The sequence below is a fragment of the Rhineura floridana genome, chromosome 8, assembly GCF_030035675.1.
Source record: "Rhineura floridana isolate rRhiFlo1 chromosome 8, rRhiFlo1.hap2, whole genome shotgun sequence".
NCBI lineage: Eukaryota > Metazoa > Chordata > Lepidosauria > Squamata > Rhineuridae > Rhineura > Rhineura floridana.
In genome coordinates, this window is record NC_084487.1 from 32,867,092 (window position 1) to 32,888,382 (window position 21,291).

Below are 21,291 nucleotides of genomic sequence, written 5' to 3' on the forward strand. Positions count from 1 at the left end.
AATCTTGTTAATCTTGTTAGCTTTGTTATCTTTAATAAATACTTAATTTGGTTTACCAAAGGCCTGATCCTTGGCTGGGGTTTCACAGACCAGAAGGGAGGGTAAGGTAATGACCAAGGCTGAAGGGAAACTGTAACAAATGGTGGCAGCGGTGAAGAGAATAACAATACCAGTATTCAGAGTCTCTGGGAATACTAGTATTAGGACGTGACTGGTGGTTGCCTAGCAGGGGGATCTGTTGAGATCTGTGCTAGAGCGGGGAGAGAAACAATAAAAAGGACAGTCCGGACTGGTGGACTCCCTGGTGGTGCCTAGTGACAGGCAGTAGCCACGCGCAGGTAGGAACCTGACAGGGAGAGCCAGGAAAGGCTGTCACAGACCCCAAGAAGGGAGAGCAGGCGAGGCCTTGAAGTCAACAGTGAGCACCTGGACAGCAGATTGGACACACAGGACACCTGGTCATTCTGCCAGTATTACTATTTATTATTTATTTATTTGATTTATATCCTGCCCTTCCTGCCAGCAGGAGCCCAGGGCGGCATTGTATGCGGACTGAGCAGGCATGCAGGTCACAGTCTTCCCCATTATGGCGAGGTGTAATTGTACTTTTGCATGCAGAAGGTCCCAGGTTCAGTCCCTAGCATCTCCAGATAGGATCTAGAATGACCCCTGCCTGAAATCCTGGAAAGCTGCTGTCAGTCAGTGTAGACAAAACTGAGCTAGACCGACGAATGGTCTGACTTGGTATAAGGCAACTTCCTATGTTCCTGGAGGCAGGGCTGTCACCAGACTGCAGCAGAGGGCCCTAACCCTGAGCATGTTTAAATACACCCAGTTATGCCACCTCTTGCATTGCTGCATCAGCACACATGCCTGCCATCACCCAAGATGGTTGGTTAGATGGGCCATTGGCCTGATCCAGCGGGATTCTTCTTATGTTCCTATTGAAATTATACTCATTTTTCTCTATATATGCATCTATACATGTAAATTAGCCTATGCACATTTTATGCAAATCTCTATCCTATTTTGTCATCTCTTGTAGTGATGCATTTCCTCTCTTATTTTTTGGCAATTGTATTTTGTTAAGTAGCCACCCTAATTCATTTCTGCCCTGTCTGCTATCAGGTGCACAGTCCCTTTAAAAGAGGCAAGAGTTATGACTCAAGGCACTGTTTCCTGGTAAGCAGAGGCTTCTTTCAAGCATGGCTGGATGTGTAGACCACCAAAAATCAGCACCATTTTAAATGCCACGGTTGGGAGGCATGAGATGCAGGAAGCTCCAAAGGTCCTCCCTTTCTTGCTTTCTCATAATATAAATTTAAATGTAAGTGTACTTTAAGAAAATGATATTTTCCCCATTTCTTTAATATGTCATAATAATGATATTTATTTATTTTACACCCTACGTTTCTTCCTTGGAGCACATGGTGCTGGGTACATAAGTACCTTCCCCCATTCATGGGGTAGGACCATAGCTCAGTGGCAGAACAGACCACAGAAGGCCTGCAGAAGGCCACAGGTTCAATTCCCAGCATTTCCAGTTAAAAAGGCTCTGGTAGCAGGTGATGCCTGATAGCCTAGAACAGGGGTGGATAAGCTGCAGCCTGCAAGCCAGATCAGACAAAGAGGGAAATAGCTGCCTCTGCCGTTTGGCGATCAGTCTCCATCACAGTGTTGGGCTGGGCAGACAGGTTTAAATGTCTTATCCCACGCCATCCTTGTGATAGGGCAATTTCTCCATTGCAGGGCTGGGCTGGGCAGAGAGGTTTAAACCTGGAGGTGTGTGTGTGAGTGTGCATGCTATATGCCTGTCCCTGTGCGTGCATAGTCATATTTAGGCTTTGTTTAGGTTGTTTTAAACTTTTTAATTATGTGTTTTAAAATTGTTGTAACCCGCCCTGGGACCTTTGGGTGAAGGGTGGGTAATAAATCATCATCATCCTACCCTTATATACCCAGTCAATCACTGCACTCTGAAGATGGGGGCCTCCTGCAGATGCCATCTTACCACGAGATCCATTCCATACAACATAGGAAGTGGACCTTTAGTGTAGTGGCACCTACCCTTTGGAATTCCCTCCCCTTAAATATTAGATAGGCACCATCTCTGTTATCTTTTCGGGGCCTACTGAAGACCTTCCTCTTTCAACAAGCCTTTTAAGTAGAGACCTTATCCCAGTCTGCATCAGTGTTGGAACTGCTTTTTAAGATGTTTTTAAAGCTTTTTAAAAAATGTTTTTAAAGCTTTTTTTAAAAAGACGTTTTTAAATATGTTTTGTTTTAATATATTTTAAAACCTGTTTTTCAGATGTTTTAGAGTGTTTTTAGTGTTTTTGTTTGCCGTCCTGGGTTCCTACTGGGAGGAATGGTGGGATATAAATTTAATAATAATAATAAGCATGTATTGCATGCATGTTGTATGTATAGCATGTTTAGTGAGAGTGCACGTGTGGTGAGGGAGGTCTTATGTATGGTGGGTATGGTGCATGATTGATTGTCTTGGCTGTGGCCATTACTGCCGTGTGGCCCTTTGTGGGTTGGCCAATCTTGAATGCAGCCCTCAGGCTGAAAAAAGGATAGCTGCCCGTGCCCTAGAGTCCTGCTGGGCTAGAGAGCTAGCCCTGCTTATGCCTGCAGTGCAAACTCCTGTGCCAGCCAGCTCCAACTCAGAACTTCTAACTCTTTATTTTTGCCACATCTGTTCCCTCTGTGTAGGTGCCAAGCAGCTGCTCTTCGTGCCCTCCTACCTTCTTTCTTACCCCTAAAAGTATTATATTCTCATGCTCAAAACAGTAAGGTAAGTTAGGCTAAGCGTGAGATGAGATTGCCTCACTGTGTCTTATAACTCCATAGAAAACTATTTGAGAGTTTAGAGTTATGATCAGCCTTATAGTCTCTTCTCTGTCTCCTATCTGGAGAGTCAATGACAATTCACAACAGCAGCAATCGAGGTATCCCCATAACCAGCAGTTCACAGACTAAAATAGGGACAGGCTTGTTAACGTGCGTGTGTGTTTGTGTGTTTATGGGAGGGGGACAGAGAGAGAGATGAAGGTATCACAAATGGAGAGAGTGGTGTTGCATTTGAGACCTGCTTGCAGCTGGTATAGCACAGTGAGGAGGAGAGCCTGGCTGGGAGTCCAGAGTCTGGGAGTTCAAATCCCTGCTTGTGTCTCCTGGGTGTAAAGGGCCAGCTAAAGGTCACCTCCACAGTGAGTGGCTCAGGGGTTACGTGCCCTGCCACCTGTGCAGCCGTGGGCAAGCTGCATAGTCCCAAGGAGCCCAGTTGCCCCCCAGCTGGCAGTTGCGGACAAGGAAGGGGCTGGCTTGTACAGCTGTGGCAAGCTGAGCAGGCCCTAGCCAGTGGAGGAGGACTAGCCTCAGAGGGAGACAATGGTAAACCCCTTCTGAATCCCACTTACCATTATAGGGTAGCCATAAGTCGGGATCAACTTGAGAGCAGTCCATTTCCATCTTGCAGGCTTCCCAGAGGCATCCAGTTGGCCACTGTGAGAACACGATGCTGGACTAGATGAGCCATTGATCTGATCCAGCAGGGCTCTCCTTATTTAGGTAGAGCCATATGAGTGGAATGGGGGTGGATGCAGAGACATGAATGTGGTGGTGGGGAGAAGTCATGTTGGGTAAGATATATCTCAGTTTTAAGGAGGAAGGGAGGCAAAGCTGGAAGGAAATTATAGATGAGGAAGGAGTGGTGGTGAAAGAGTAAACATGCTCACCACTGAGTAGTTCTTCTAACACAGCTGCTAAGTCCTACAGCTGCTCCGTGCAAGATGTTTCGGCACTCTGATGTGACACCCATGACCAAATGCATATGTTGCATGTCAGATGTGAAAGCAACATCAACACCACAATGCTCACTGATCATCTACTTGTCACCATTACCTGGTTGCTCACAGGCTTATACTTAAGTCCTGGTTTGTTCAGAATCATCTCCAGCTGCCTACGGTTGAAGTTGGACACCCCAATGGATTTCATCAGCCCAGCATCTTTACAGGCTTCCAAAGCCTGTCAGGATGAAGCAGACAAAATAATGGGAATGCAGCCATGTAGTGAATGTGCAGCAATTCCTGAAGGAGGGAAGGAGGGGACTGAGTAGTGGCAGTGAAAAAACAAGACGTAGAGGAGGCCAGGAGAAGCCCAGGAAGGACTCCCCACGTGCACACACACACAAAAAGTTTGCTGAAGACCTTTGAGCAAGAACTTAAATGAGGAAATACAAGAAGGAAATACAAGTTCTACATAGCAGAAGAAAGGAAAGGAGAAGTTGGAAGAGGAGTCTAATATGGGGAGCAATAAGAGAGAGTAATGATGGAGGGAAGAGCAGAGGAGAGGGAAAACAGTAAGGTCCTAAATTACATTGCCAGTGAAAAGCTGTGGTAGTTGGTACCCATTGGGCAGAAGGCAGGGAGGCCAACAGTAGCTGGAGCCAGAGCCAATGGCAGGCAGTGCTAACTCATTCTAGTCCACCACCCCTTCCGCCACCCTCCTCCCTGCCGAGTTCTACAATGGGCAACAGGGAGACCTAAGAGGAGGAAACTGCCAGGCAGTGCCACCTCCTGGGCTGGATGCAAGAATTGAATTGAATTGAATTGGCAGGCAGGTGGGGCTGGCTAAGGGCAGGCTAAGGTTGGTGGGGCAGTGCCCTGTTTGCCCTAATGGACAAGCCTCCACTAGTGCAAAGCATCACACTTTCACCTCAGATTCCCTCACCCCACATCCAGTGTCTGGAGCACTTGGGGAACTGGTTTTATAAATGTTTGCTTTATTTCATTCATTCATTCAAAGGGTGGGTGAACTAACACATATGCACTCACCTGGCATATTTTACAGTGCAAAATTGACTAGGCCAGGAGTACCATTATGGTGTTACCTAAGTGACCTTGACTAGAAGCCCACAGGGCACAATAGGGAGCAAAGCAGCACCGTGGAAAGCTCCAAAATGAGCAACTTGCCCTAAGGACATCTGGGACTTGCCTGACGCCGTTATGTCTCCGGGTCCACCTCTTCCTTGGGGGTGGAAGGCCTTAAAGGGGCAGGTCTCTAGCTTAAAGCCCAGCATTCATTATCTTTTCTGAGGATTTCCTCCAGGCTCCTTTCCTGCCTTGATGGGCCAATGGGGAGAGGTCACAACCCCCTGCCCCAGTTTCTTATGAACATTCAATTTCTCATGCATTTCTTCCACCTGCCCAGCCTTTTCAGAGGAACATTCAGTTCCCTCCCCCTTCCAAGAATGATTATTGGATGCTGGGGACAAATCAACAAGGATACCTAACTCCATTGTCCTCTGCTTCCTAAGAGCATCTGGTTGGCCATTCTTAGAGACCCAGTAATGGTGCTCCAAGAATTGTTTTTTTTATTTACTCAGGCCATTTTGCGTACCAGTCCACATTGTTTATAAAGATCACAAGCAGGCCTGCATAGCTAATTTTGGGTCCATCTCTAAATTTAAGAGGATAAAGTGCCTGGTGATACTTGGCAGTATCCCAAGTATCTCTGAGCAGCTGAAGTATTTCTTGCTGCCCTCTAAATTTCCCACAAACCCTCAGAGCAAAACTAGGTTGAGAGCACTGTGGGAAATTAGAACAGTGGCATAAATCCAGACCCACCCAAATAGTTGCTCAGACAGCCAGGCCAGAAAAACCAAAGTAAAGGGAGCCTGGACTCCCTGAGGAAGGAGCCTGACATCCATCCATCCCTTATCTTAGGAGATGCAAGGATTATGGTCATACCGAAGCCTCATAAGAACTCACCTCCCAAGTGGCGCATAAGTTTGTCTCATGGTACATCCATTTCCCATTTTCATCCCTTGGGTAGATGCGTTCTCCAGGCTGGAAAAACACACACACATAAGCACAAGTTTGAGGAAGAGATATCCACAATGCATAACTATTTTGTTTTTACTTTCTGAGGTGAGGGTGGGGGCAGGGTCCTTTGGGGCTTGTTGGAAAGGCAGAAAGTTGTGTGTAGAAGCAAGTGATAAGTGACTACATTGCAAAAAAAGCACATATTGCTAGACATCTCTAATTAGGTGGATGAAAATATATATTCGTCCACTAGTTGAATAATGTGAGAATCCAAATATGTATTGGGTTATAAAGTGAAGTGATTTAACTCCTGCAAAAAAAAAACCCTAGTAAATCAAGGTATCTGACAAGTCTTGTCATGCTTCTAGACATGGTAGAAGACAGGTGCATGAATGGGTGGAGCTCATGAACATGAAATGGTGTCCTGAATTTGCACACCCAGGTTCTCATTCCAGTATCTCAGTTGTCCAGGGAGAAATTGGAGTGAGTTGTGTTTGTTTTATGTTTTCTCTCCACCACCATCCTGCAGATTTTGAAATGGATGTGGAGGCTGGACTCTCATTTGCAGCTGAGATGTGCCTTTGTTCCCTGAAGGCATTTATCAAATTTCATTCTGAAATCCCAATGGTCAACAGAGACCTCACATTACAAAACATATTTTCTGTTGCAAGTTTTGCTGCCTTGATTCCCAAGAGTAGGCCTGGCCTTCAAGTGAGGTTTAATTTACCTTAAAGATTTACACCCCACCTTTTGATCAAAATGATCCTCAAAGCAACTTACAATATACTAAAATGATACAAAAACAGCAATAATAATATCCTTTTCTTTTGCCAGCAGCAGAAGCCTGAGTGCCCTTCCCCTCAGACTTGTTCACACATTACACTGAAGACATGCACAAGCTGTTTACAAGCGTTTGCGTGAGTGTACACTTGTTGATTTGCACAGCTCAACTTTTGTGTACATGGGTACACTGCCTGTACACTTCTTCGATGTTACAAGAGAATAATAGTACAAATGTGCAGCTCAACTATTTGTGTACCCAGATTGTACACTGGTTGAACGTTACATGTGAACACACCTCTGGCTACTGCTTGTCACAGGGCAACTTGCAGCTGAAGCAGAGTGTAGGGGGAAAGAAACTCCCTGGATGAGTGTTGGGCTGAGGCTTGGCTGATTCCTTCCTGGGGGTAGTGTCCTCCCTGGTGCTTTTCGATCCTTTAAGATAATGGGAGGGGCCCAGGCCAGAATGCCCTTCCTCTTGCTATGACTGAATCAGGGCCACAGGTCTGATGAAGTTTTAGGATTTGGACAAAATAATGTTAATGTTTCTTAATGACTGTGGATGGTCCTTTGAAAGGGTCGTTTGTCTGCAGGGATGAGTGCTTGACAGATTATGTGTAAGCACCAAACTACCCCTTAATCATACTTGCTAAAAAGTGTGCTTAATAGTGCCACTTTTATTGTGAAGGGAAAGCAGCCGTAGAACCATAAGTGTAGTGCTGTGCTGTATCCAGATTGAGGGCCTGTTATGGTTTCTCTGCTAAGCCCCTACCCTCTAATCCAGCCATTTGCCCCCAAAGGTGCCATTTACTTTACAGCAGCCGGGGAAGTGATGTCCTTCTATGCATCAGCATAAATGCATATGCAACCATGAAGCTCAATCTGTAACCTTGTGATGGTTAAAAAAATTGAACCGTGTCATTCTACCTCACAGGATTGTTGTGAATGATGTGTACTGGATGCTGGATGCTTGAGGACTAGTGAATGTGTCACTCACTCATATTGTTAGGAGACTCCTATTCCCCAGACAGTGTCCAGAGTAGTTTAACAGTCAGCCCCTCTTCTGAAGGTTGTAGCTCTGTGGGGGGGAACAGGCCTCTCCAAGCAACTCTCAGCACCCTTCCCAAACTACACTTCCCAGGATTCTCTGGGGAAAGTGTTGACTGTCTTAAGTGAAATAAAGGTCTGGTGTGGATATGGCCAGTGACAGCTTTGGTTTAAATTTGGTTGGGAGGCTACATGTGCCTGCTGTAGAATAAAAAGGTGGGGGAAAGCCTGAAAAGATACTGTTCACAATGTTTTCCTTTTGGAAAGGAAAGGGGCTTCCCCTCTGCCCAGTGCCGCCCACCCAATCTCCTCCCCCTTCTTCCCCTTCCCGCTCCTCCCCCCTCCCTGCCCCTCTCCCAGGTCAGTTTCGCCTGTCCTAATCATGATTGTATAGGAGTAAATCCCAATGAACTCAAAAAGCATGCAAATGATAAAACCTGCCCTCCTTCCCTCCTCCTCCCTTTGCCCCTCCCTACCCTTCCTTCCCCTCATTTCCTCCTTCCCTCGCCTGTCCCCTCCTCCTCATCCACCGTGGTCAGTTTTACCTATTCTAAGAATGATTGAATGGAGGTAAATCCCACTCAATATGCACACAAATTATCAGACCTGCCTTTCCACTCCCCCTCTCTCCTCTCCTTCCCTCTCTCTCCTTTACCCCTCTTCCCCACTCCTCTCCCATCCTCCTCCCTTCTTCCTCCCCTCAACTGTTTCTTCTTCCTCTTCCCCTGCCCACTCCAGCCCTCCCTCCCCCTTCTCCTCCCCCCGGTCAGTTTTACATATGCTAAGCATGATTGCACAGGAGTAAATCCCACTGAACTCAATAAGCATGCAAATGATCAAACCTGCCCTCCTCCCCTTCTCCTCCTGCCTGCTCCTATCTCCCTCCTCCCCTCTGCCATTCCTCCTCCCCTCTCTCCTCCCCTCCGCCATTCCTCCTCCCCTCTCTCCTCCCCTCCCTCCCCTCTCCTCCCCTCCCCCTGGCACTTCCTCGTCCTCCCCTCCCCATCTCCCCATGGTCAGTTCCACCTATTTAAAGCTTGATTGCAGGGGAGTAAATCCCATTGAACTCAATAAGCATCCAAATGATCAATCCATTCTCAGCAAATTTGCACAGGATCCCATTTTTTACCTCCCAGATTAAAAAGCAGAAAAATTCACTAATAGGCAAAAAAAATCTTGTGTTTTTTGCCACCACTCACCATATCCTCAGAGGCACATGTTACCAAACTCTTCCAAGCTACACAGGAAGTGGATTGGACTGTAAAAGACCAAGCTAAACTGTGTTTGAATTCTTACAAATTTGTAGGGTAGTAGGGTAGTACATTATCTCAGAGAGAAGGTCAGGTCTCCTGTTCCACTGGTGCATTCACTATAGCTGCCCAATTTCCCTGCTTTTTAGAGTTTGATAGAAGTATTTATTGGCTATAGGTACATTCTTAAACTGCAACAGGGTCAGCATCAAAGTGCAGCAAGGTTGGGACCTGACCGAGGGCTCCTGTGGCCTAGAGCGGCCCTTAAGGGCCCCTCCATAGGGTGTGGGGGTAGCTGTCCCCTTCTGCGATCCTTGGCAGGGTTGACTCCTGACCCTGCCACAGATCGCAGAGATGGAGCTCCCACTCCCCCCCCCAGATCGTGCAGGCTTGCGGTGCCCACCAGTTCCACCTACCTCTCCTTCCTTTCTGTGAATGCTCTGCGTGCTGTGTGTGCAGCTGCCATCAACCAACATGGCAGCAGAGGCTTCTCTAAGGTGCTGATGCCCCACCGCCATCTTAATTGATGGCAGGCATGAGTGCACACGCAGCGTAGTATGTATGAGTGCCATCAACAAAGATAGCAGCAGGGGTATAAGTCCCTTAGAGAAGCCTCCACCGTCATCTTGGTTGATGACAGTGACATGTGTGCCTAGCATGCAAGGCATTCACAGAAAGAGAGAGGAGGTAGGTGGAGCGGTCCTGCATGGTTTGAGGGGGTGGGTGGGCTGGGAGCAGGGGCTCCAAGGAAGGGTGGCACCCAAGGGCCCAGTCACGCCTGGCGCCGGCCCTGTTAATGAGTTAAATTTATATCTTGCCCTTCCTCCAAGAAGGATCCCAGGGTGGCAAGCAAAAACACTTAAAACACTTTAAAACAACTGAAAAATGAAAGACTTTAAAACATATTAACACAAAATATCTTTAAAAACATATTAAACAAACATCTTAAAAAATAACCTTTTAAAACATCTTAGAACAATTCCAGCACAGACTCAACACTGGGATAAGGTTTCTAATTAAAAGACTTGTTACAAAAGAAAGGTCTTCAGTAGGCACCAGAACGATAACAGAGATGGCACCTGTCTAATATTTAAGTGGAGGGAATTCCAAAGGTTAGGTGCCACAACACTAAATGTCCGCTTCCTATGTTGTGCAAAATGGACCTCTTGATAAGATGGTATCTACAGAATGCCCTCACCTACAAAACGCAGTGATCAACTGAGTATATAAGGGGTAAGATGATCTTTCAGACATCCTGATCCCAAGCTGCACAGGGCTTTGTACATCAAAACCAGAACCTTGAACTTGGCCTGGTAGCTAATGGGCAGCCAGTGCAATTCTTTTAGCAGCAGAATAACATGTTGGCGATACCCTGCCCCAGTGAGCAGTTGTGCCGCTGCATTTTGCGGCAGCTGCAGTGTTATAGCTTGCAGGAGTTCAACAGGAGCAGCCACTTTCAGAGCAAAAGCAATCTTTTATTAGTTCTTACCATCATTTGACAGACGGGAAAGAATGGCAACACCGAATGACCGTAGCAAAGGCTCATTTCACACATGCATGCTTATGACTTGACCGCAACATCAAGTGGAAACTTGCAGATGTGAAGGTGTATCAAGAGGCATCAAGATAACATCACAGGCAGAACTTCCATGTTGACTCAAACACCATCAAAAATTGTTGAGTTGGTGCACACTTCAGCTGCCACTCATCAAGGGTATGTGTGTGAAAATCAAGTGACAGGAATCTGTGAAATATTTGTCAACAAATATTGTTGGTGTTGGGGCGGCCAATGTGAGGTCTGTAGGCAATGTTGGCCCACCTAAGCTTGTGCTCAGCTTGCTCAGTCCTGTGCTGCCACCAGGTGGTGTTGTATGAGGAAAAGGAGAGAGGAATGAATGGGTTGCTAATTGAAAAGATTTCTATCCCGACTTTCAACTACACAATTTTCAAGGTGGCTTAGAAAAATTAAATAGATTAAAATACATTTTAAAAAGCCATTTAAAAGCAGCAGAGCAGATAACATGGTAGCACCAGCAGATAAAATGTACAGAAAAGCAATAGCAAGCAAATACTTTAAAAGTTCTGGGTAGGTCAAGGAATACCTAATCACTTTGAATGAGTTCAAATCTCCAGGGCCCGATGAGCTGCATCCTAGAGTATTGAAGGAACTAGCTGAAGAAATCTTAGAACCATTGTCTATAATTTTTGCAAAATCTTGGAGGATGGGTGAAGTGCCAGATGACTGGAGGAGGATAATGTTGTGCCTCTCTTCAAAAAGGGCAAAAAGGAGGAACCTGGGAACTACAGACCAGTCAGCCTTACATCAATCCCTGGAAAAATTGTGGAGCAGATTGTAAATCAATCTGTAAGCACCTTGAAAACAACGCAGTGATTAGTAGAAGCCAACATGGATTTGTCAGGAACAAATCCTGCCAGACTAATCTTACCTCATTTTTTGATCGGGTAACCTCCCTGGTAGAAATGTGAGAATGCTGTGGCCATAATATATTTCGACTTCAGCAAAGCTTTTGACAAAGTGCATCATGATATTCTGATTAGCAAGCTAGCTAAATATGGGCTGGATGGAACAACTATCAGGTGGATCCAGTGTTGGCTACAGAATCATACTCAAAGAGTGCTTATCAATGGTTTCTTCTCAAACTGGGGGGAGGTAATGAGCGGGGTACCACGGGGCTCAGTCCTGGGGCCAGTGCTCTTCAACAATGACTTGGATGAAGAGGTGCAGGGAATGCTTATCAAATTTGCATATGATACAGAATTGGGAGGGATAGCTAATACGATGGAGGACAGAAACAAAATTCAAAGGGATCTTGATAGGCTGGAGCATTGGGCCAAAAACAACAGAATGAAATTTAACAGGGATAAATGCAAAGTTCTACACCCAGGAAAAAGAAACCAAATGCACAGTTATAAGATGGGGGATACTTGGCTCAGCAATATTACATGTGAGAAGGATCTTGGAATTGTTGATGATCATAAGCTGAATATGAGACAGCAGTGTGATGTGGCTGCAAAAAAAGGGAAGTGCTATTTTAGGCTGCGTTAACAGAAGTGTAGTTTCCAGATTGCGTGAAGTACTAGTTCCCATCTATTCGGCAATGGTTAGGCCTCATCTTGAGTAGTGCATCCAATTCTGGAAACCGCACTTTAAGAAGGATGCAGACAGGTTCAGAGGAGGGCAACAAGGATGATCAGGGGACTGGAAACAAAGCCCTATGAGGAGAGACTGAAAACTGGGCATGTTGAGCCTGGAGAAGAGAAGACTGAGGGGAGATATGATTGCACTGTTCAAATACTTGAAAGACTGTCACACAGAGGAGGGCTAGGATCTCTTCTCAATCATCTCAGAATGCAGGACAAGGAATAATGGGCTCAAGTTACAGGAAGCCAGATTTCGGCTAAACATCAGGAAAAACTTCCTAAGTGTTAGAGCAGTACGACAATGGAATCAATTACCTATGGAGATGGTGGGCTCTCCAACACTGGAGGCATTCAAGAGGCAGCTGGACAACCACCTGTCGGATATTCTTTAAGCTGGATTCTTGCACTGAGCAGGGGGTTGAATTTGATGGGCTTTATAGGGCCCTCCCAACTCTACCATTCTATGATTCTAGGTTAAAAGTCACTGGATGGAACCTAAAAGCTACTAAGACTGCAATCCTATATACCAGCCTATCCCAATCTGGTGTCTTCCAGATATTTTGGATTACAATTCAATGGTTGTGCTATCTGGAATATGTAGATTAAAATGTTTAGAGCAGGGGTAGCCAGCACAGCGCTCTCTAAATGTTTTTGGACTACAGCTTCCATTATCCCTGACTCTTGGCCATGTTGGCTGGGGCTGATGGGAGTTGGAATCGAACAGCATCTGGAGGGCACCACTTTTGCTATCCCTGTTTTAGGGGGCACCATGCTGGGAAAGGCTGCTATATACACATTACTTGGGAGCAGGGATGGAAGAATCTGTCAGTTTCTGTTCTCCCAGTTTCTCATTTTCCCAGCCTTAAATTCAGTTCTCCACTTTTCTGCAGCAACTTGCAATTTAAATTCGTTAGTATTTAGTGTGAATTTCTCCTAATAGATTCATGTTGGTATGCAGTTTTGACTAACATACACATTTTTGCAAGCAGTGTTTCCTATTATAATGCATGTTTGGATGTTATTTTCACAAACATATTCATTTTTATGTACATTTCCCCCTAACATATGCATTTTTGCAATCATTGTTTGATAAGAAAACTGCATCACAAAATTCGGATAAGTGCAACTTTCAAAGCATGGCTGTGTTTTGATTCTCATATTGTATCGGAAAGTGTGAATTAAATAGTTTTGCCTTTATATGAACAGAATAGAATTTCTTCGCCATCGCTATCTGGGAGTAAATTCCACTCTTAACTGGACTTGATTCTGAATTAGACTATATACCTGGCAAGCTTCTCTGGGGAGGACGTTCCAAAGATAGAGCAGGGGAGGTCCTTCCTCTGGCCATCTCTGATGATGGGGACACTCAGAGAAGGCTCTACAATTTAACAATCAGTTTCTTGAAGGAGAGCTCCAGATACCTATGTCCCCAAACCCTATAGGACTTTAATAATCTGGCAAATCCATTGGTATATTTGGCTAGTGTGTAAAAAAATTCTGAAATTAAATTTTTGGGAGTTTGGATCTTTGAAATTTATTCTCCTGAAAGTGGTAATGGCCATTGGTTAACAGCTGAGTGTACTATAAAAGGCTTTGAAGATTAACATCTTTCCTTGAGAAAATCCTTAGCAAATTTTTCATTTGATTCATGTACACTTAAAACACCCACAACTCCATCGGGTTATGTGTTTTCCTATTAAAAGAAGGTCTCCTAATTTGAGCAATGAAGGCTTTTTGCCAGGCTCGTGATGCAGCCATTTTAGAAGACAATGCCTTGCATTTTAAAATTTTATATATCTCAAGGATATATACCTCACATTTAAAAAGGAAAAAAAATCTTCCAAGGCAGCTCCATAATAAAAAGAAAAATACCATTCCACAAGTGAAAGGAGAAACTCAGGCAAAGAATGAAAGGTTTTGTAACCAAAGGCATGTTTTAAATAGTGTGGCTTACAATACTTTGCCAACAACTGTTCCTCATTAGAGGAACATGTGGAAGCACCCTTCACATCAAGCAAACAGGAAGTGCAGCAGGAAGTACCTCATTAAAGATGTCTTCCTTGTTGTCTGTTTAGGGGAATAGCCTAGCATTGCTATTTTGGAACATCCATGGCTATCATGCCTATCCGGCTAGTCCACTTTGATTAGCAGCTGTTGAATCTCCCCCATAAATGTATGGTTTCTGGCCCTTCAGGTATCCAATTCAAGTGGTGATCACCTACAAACTCTAATAACAATGGGGGTACCTGTGGCCCTCCAGATGTTGTCGGACTCCAACTCCGATCAGTCCCAGCCAGCATGGCCAATGGCCAGGAATGATGGGAGTTGTAATCCGGACCACAGGTTCCCTGTCTCTGTCCTATGAGGTAGAAATTACCTCAGTGGCTAGATGACCTCAGTGGCTGGAGTACCTTTTACCAGCTTCAGCTGGTAAGACAGCTGTGGCTGTTTCTGGACTGGGATAGCCTGACCACTGTTGTCCATGCACTGGTAACCTCCAGGCTGGATAACTGTAATGCTCTGTGTGGGGCTGCCCTTGAGGTTGGTCCAGAAGCTGCAGCTGGTATAAAATGCAGTGGCACAACTGCTCACTGGGGCAGGGTATCACCAACATTTCACCCCGCTAATGAAAGAATTGTATTGGCAACCCATTAGCTACCAGACCAACTTCAAGGTTCTCGTTTTGCTGTACAAAGCCCTATACAGCAAGCCCTATACAGTGTGGGACCAGGATACCTGAAAGACAGTCTCATTCTTTATATACCCAGTCGATCACTGTGCTCTGCAGGTGAGAGCCTCCTGCAGTTACCTTATGAGGAGGTCCATTCTGCACAACATAGGAAATGGACCTTTAGTGTCGTGGCACCTACCCTTTGGAATTCCCTCCCCTTAAATATTAGACAGGCGCCCTGTTTTCAGCACCTATTGAAGACCTTCCTCTTTCAACAAGCCTTTTAAGTAGAGACCTTATCCCAGTCTGTGTTGGAATTGCTTTTAAATATGTTTTTAAACCTTAAACAAATAGATGTTTTTAAAGCTTTTTTAAAAAAATGTTTTGTTTTAACATATTTTAAAGTTTTTAATGTGTTTTAAAGTGTTTTTAGTGCTTTTGTTTGCCACCCTGCGCTCCTGCTAGGAGGAAGGGTGGGATACAAATCTAATAAATAAATAAATAAAATAATACATAAATAAATAATGGTCTGTAAATAGCGTGGCCATATGTGTTCTACTTCACAGAAAATAGTCCTCTATTTGAAGGTCATAAGAATGTAAGAAGAGCTGTGCTGGACCAGCCCAGCCTCCTGTTCTCACAGTGGCCAACCAGATGCCTATGGGAAGGCCATAAGCATGACCTGAGTGCAATAGCTCTCTCCCCACGTACCATTCCCAGCAACTAGTATTCAGAGGCATCATGCCTTTGACAGTGCAAAACATACCCATTGTGGCTAGTAGCCACTCAGCCTAATCTTCCATGAAAATCTGTCAAAAGAGCTATGCCCATGAGGCATAGCTTCATGAGGTCTGTCAGAGAACAGTCTGAAGGCATCCTCTTTTTGAAATGTAAATGTACTGCCTTCAAGTTGATTCTGACTCATGGCGACCCTATGAATAGGGTTTTCATGAGGCTGAGAGGCAGTGACTGGCCCAAGATCACCCAGTGAGTTTCGTGGCTGTGTGGGGATTTGAACCCTGGTCTCCCAGATCATAGTCCAACACTTTAACTACTACACCTGTCTAAATCTGTTTTATAGGTGAAGAACTAAGAATGGTGAGCACGGCCTTGAAATTGCCCATCAACAGTAACTACACAGCAGAATGAGATGGCACAAAACTCACCTGGTCTTTCCCCCAATATGGTAACATGTACAGTAGGGCCCCACTCATATGGTGGGTTATGTTCCGGACCCCCACTGAAAAGCAAAAACCGCTGAAAAGCGGAACTCATTGAATAGAATGGCGCACAATGCCCGAAAACCGCCATAAAAGCGGAACAAGCGCCGTATTAGTGGGGCTTTCGTCTAATTGTGTCTAATTGAGACCGCTGCATTAGCGAAGTGCAGTAAATTGAAGCGCTGTAAAGAGGGGCCCTACTGTATTTTGTTTCTTTTTAAATATAGTCGCTATTTCTAAATTTGCATCTATACATACAAATGAGTAGATGGAATTTTTATGCAAATCTGCCTCCCCTCTTTTTGGGGGGCGGGGGTGGGTGGGTGATGCGTCAGCAGCCACTCTGGTCTGTAAATGTGAAGTTTACTCCAGGTATTCATAGTTCAGACTGGAACACACTAGGAGGAGCTCTAACACAATTCTCCTCTTTACCTTGAAAGCCATTGGCAGCTCAATAATGTAGAGATCAACGTAGTCCAGCTGCAAGATCTTTAATGTCTTCTCCAATGTTGGGCGCACCAGTTCTGGTGGGTGACATGTGTTCCACAACTTGGGGAAAGAAGGAAGAAAACAAATAAATTAGATGACATTTTGACCACATGGACAAAAATTAACCACAGAAAGTTACCATTGGATTAGAATTGGAGAATTATAAATAGCAGGATTGGAACAAAAACTAAGGTATGGTGGTCTCTGAGGAATTCTCCTCAAACAATCATGGTAACAACAGTCATCATGAGTGCTTAATGTCAGGTGATCCACTTTTCCTGTTCAGCATGGCTTGAGTTCAAACCATGCTGCAAAGGAAGATCCCTGCCTTAAGCAGGATGCTTAAAGTCAGCTGATCAATAGTGATTTCAAGCTCTGCTTTTGGCAAGGATCAGCTACACCCTGGAGTTCCCAATCGGAGACCACAGTTTAAGGTTTCTGCTTGTTCCTTTGCAGCTGCATCTTTACTGGCTGCACACTTGATGTCATATATGTCATGTATGACATCAGTTGTGGGGCAGATGGCCATCACTTGGAGAAAATGGCCTTGTGGGCCAAATGAGGACTTCTGTTGGGCCTAACTCGACCCAGGGGCTAGAGGTTTCCCACCACTGATGTATTTGATGAAGGGGATTTTAGCCTATGGAAGCTTATGCCATGATAAGTTGTTAGATTTTATGGTGCCACAAAACTCTTTGTTCTTTTTTCATGGAGGATACGACAATCAATGGCTGCTGGTCATGATGGCTATATACTTCCTCTAGGTTCAGAGGCAGCATTCTTCTTAATACCAGTTCCTGGAAACTGTTTGTGGGCCTTCCATAGACATCTGGTTGGCCACAGTAGGAAACACAGTGCTTGACTAGATTGGTCTTTAGTTTCATCCAGCAGGGTTCTTCTCATGTTCATAGTGTTGTAAGGGTGAATTACTAAACAGTTGTTTGCGCATGTTTTCCCCACCCCTGTTTAGCTCCAGCATCCCACCCTAGTCAAAATCAATCAGACAAACCATAAGGGACCCCAAAAGACATACTTTTCCCATTGGAGTATAAGGATGAAGAGTGGGTGCTGGGCAAAACTCCACTCTAATGAAAGAAAAGTCCTGAGTGATCACAGCGTTTAGCACATCTGGCCTATGTGTCTTTAGGATTTGGGGAGATAAGAGTCATGCCAATACATGCCACACATATAAAGTCAGAGCACCTAGCGAGGGAGCCTGCTCCATGAGCTAGAGGGAGCCCCAGCTGACGAAGCGTCAAGGAGCCCCAGCTGACGAAGCGTCAAGGCCCCAGCTGACGAAGCGTCAAGGCCCCAGCTGACAAAGCGTCAAGGCCCCAGCTGACAAAGCGTCAAGGCCCCAGCTGACAAAGCGTCAAGGCCCCAGCTGACAAAGCGTCAAGGCCCCAGCTGACAAAGCGTCAAGGCCCCAGCTGACAAAGCGTCAAGGCCCCAGCTGACAAAGCGTCAAGGCGAGTTAAGCAGCAGAGCGAAAAGAGGGTAAGTAGCTCCCATTTATTCCATTATTTAATTGAATTAAAACAGCTCAGAGAAATAAGCAATAAGGGCAGCCTAAGGTCACCCTGAGCTAGGAGCCAAATCCTGAAAGAACCTATATCTTAGGAGACAGATCCTAGGAGAAGGAAGCCTATAGAAAGCTAGTGTTCAACACCACCCTAGCAGGAAAGCTTCAGGGGACACTGTAAATAAGGCTAAATTCCAGTCGGAGAGAAGGGGAAAAAGGAAACTCCACCGATACATACAGGGAGAGAGTCAGCTCAGTCCTTGCTAAAAAGGGCAGCTTCAGCCTTCCTGAAACACAACCACAAGGCATCAAGGCCCCAGCTGACAAAGCGTCAAGGTGAGTTAAGCAGCAGAGCGAGTTCGGCAGCAGGGTGAGGAGGCCAGGCCCCCCACTCTGCCCTTCTGTTCCCTGACCTCAACTAAACCGCAGTCTCCAACCCATTGACGTAATAAACCTCAAACAAAACTATGCAGGTAAGAAGCCAGCAGGCGTGTGGGGGCTTTCCAGTGTTTTGCACAGCCTGCAGCATGTACGATTATCTGCCTGTTGGACAGCAGTCGTGGGTGTGCTCTCGGTGCAATGAGCTCCTGGCTCTCCGGGAACGACTTCATTTCATTGAGGCCAAGGTGGCGGACCTGGAAAAGCTGAGAGAGGCAGAGAGGTGTGTGGAGGAGGCCTTCAGGGACGTTATAGCTGTGTTCCACTCCAGCGATGATAGCTCTCCTGCTATCATGGAGAACGATGGTCTCAGGGAAGGAGAGCATCCAGCTGAGGAAGAGGGAAACGATCCCTTAGAAGGGACCCATTCCTTGGGGGATGAGCAGCTATCCTCTCGTGCCGAGGATATATCTCCAGGGGGTGGAGGGATCCTTGTAGTGGGTGATTCGATCATTAGGAACATAGACAGTGGGGTGTGTGATGGGCGTGTAGACCGCAAGGTGTTTTGCCTGCCTGGTGCGAAGGTTGCGGATATCGCCCGTCATTTAGATAGTTTGGTAGACAGTGCTGGGGAGGAGTCAGTGGTCGTGGTGCACGTTGGCACCAACGACATGGGGAAATGCAGCCGTGAGGTCCTGGAAGCAAAATTTAGGTTGCTAGGTAGGATGCTGAAAGCCAGGACCTCCAAGGTGGCTTTCTCTGAAATGCTACCGGTTCCACGCGCAGGACCAGCCAGACAGGCCCAGCTTTGCAGTCTCAATGTGTGGATGAGACGATGGTGTCGGGTGGAAGGGTTTAGATTTGTTAGGCACTGGGGAACATTTTGGGACAAGCCGGGCCTGTACAAAAGGGACGGGCTCCACTTGAACCAGAATGGAACCAGACTGCTGGCACTTAAAATTAAAAAGGTAGCAGAGCAGCTTTTAAACTGACTGAGGGGGGAAACCCGACAGGAGCTGAGATTGGTCCGGTTCGGAATAAACCTCCCCCCTGGGATAAAAAACCAAAGAAATGATGAAATTTTAAAAGAGGTAGGCCTAGAAGTAGGCATTGTGAGAGCAGGGGCACAGGATATAAATTCAGAAGAGCAAAATTACCACAGGCCAAACCACAAGTGCCAAAGACACTTGAAGAGAGACACTGCTTACAAGTGCCTGTACGCTAATGCTAGGAGCCTCCGAACCAAGATGGGAGAACTGGAGTGCTTGGTCTTAGAGGAGAGCATTGATATAGTGAGCATAACGGAGACCTGGTGGAATGGAGAAAACCAGTGGGATACGGTTATCCCTGGATATAAACTATATCGGAAGGACAGGGAAGGACGTATTGGTGGCGGAGTCACTCTATACGTGAAAGAAGGCATTGAATCCAGCAAGCTCGAAACCCCAAAAGAGGCAGACTCCTCCACAGAATCGTTGTGGGTGGTGATACCATGCCCCAGGAGGGACTTAATACTGGGAACGATCTATCTTCCCCCTGATCAAAGTGCTCAGGGAGACCTTGAGATGAGATATGAAATTGAGGAAGCATCCAAACTAGGAAATGTGGTAGTAATGGGTGACTTCAACTACCCGGACATAGACTGGCCGCATATGTGTTCCAGTCATGACAAAGAAGCAAAGTTTCTAGATATTCTAAATGACTATTCCCTAGACCAGTTGGTCATGGAACCGACCAGAGGGACGGCAACCCTGGACTTAATCCTCAGTGGGGACCGGGACCTGGTGCGAGATGTAAGTGTTGTTGAACCGATTGGGAGCAGTGACCACAGTGCTATTAAATTAAACATACATGTAACTGGCCAATTGCCAAGAAAATCCAACACGGTCACATTTGACTTCAAAAGAGGAAACTTCACAAAAATGAGGGGATTGGTAAAAAGAAAGCTGAAAAACAAAGTCCAGAGGGTCACATCACTCGAAAATGCTTGGAAGTTGTTTAAAAACACTATATTAGAAGCTCAACTGGAGTGCATACCGCAGATCAGAAAAGGTACCGCCAGGGCCAAGAAGATGCCAGCATGGTTAACGAGCAAAGTCAAAGAAGCTCTTAGAGGCAAAAAGTCTTCCTTCCTTGTCCGAATGAAGAAAATAACAAAGAACACAAACTCTGGCAAAAGAAATGCAAGAAGACAATAAAGGATGCTAAAAAAGAATTTGAGGAGCACATTGCTAAGAACATAAAAACCAACAACAAAAAATTCTATAAATACATTCAAAGCAGGAGACCATCTAGGGAGACAATTGGACCCTTGGATGATAAGGGAGTCAAAGGTGTACTAAAGAACGATAAGGAGATTGCAGAGAAGCTAAATGAATTCTTTGCATCTGTCTTCACAGTGGAAGATATAGGGCAGATCCCTGAACCTGAACTAACATTTGCAGGAAGGGATTCTGAGGAACTGAGACAAATAGTGGTAACGAGAGAGGAAGTTCTAGGCTTAATGGACAATATAAAAACTGACAAATCACCGGGCCCGGATGCCATCCACCCGAGTTCTCAAAGAACTCAAATGTGAAATTGCTGATCTGCTAACTAAAATATGTAACTTGTCCCTCGGGTCCTCCTCCGTGCCTGAGGACTGGAAAGTGGCAAATGTAACGCCAATCTTCAAAAAGGGATCCAGAGGGGATCCCGGAAATTACAGGCCAGTTAGCTTAACTTCTGTCCCTGGAAAACTGGTAGAAAGTATTATTAAAGCTAGATTAACTAAGCACATAGAAGAACAAGCCTTGCTGAATCAGAGCCAGCATGGCTTCTGCAAGGGAAAGTCCTGTCTCAGTAACCTATTAGAATTCTTTGAGAGTGTCAACAAGCATATAGATAGAGGTGATCCAGTGGACATAGTGAACTTAGACTTTCAAAAAGCGTTTGACAAGGT

At 45.5% G+C, this 21,291-nt stretch overlaps 1 protein-coding gene across 1 annotated transcript in view; it reads right to left on the minus strand.

The window, feature by feature from the left end:
* The window catches only part of AKR1D1 (aldo-keto reductase family 1 member D1), a 92,010-nt gene that overhangs the window by 8,694 nt on the left and 62,025 nt on the right, over positions 1–21,291 (minus strand). The window contains exons 4-6 of the mRNA XM_061638815.1: positions 16,394–16,510; positions 5,778–5,855; positions 3,910–4,032 (exon numbers count right to left, since the gene is read on the minus strand). Of these exons, the coding sequence (XP_061494799.1) occupies positions 3,910–4,032; positions 5,778–5,855; positions 16,394–16,510 (318 nt within the window). The remainder of the gene's footprint in view (positions 1–3,909; positions 4,033–5,777; positions 5,856–16,393; positions 16,511–21,291) is intronic.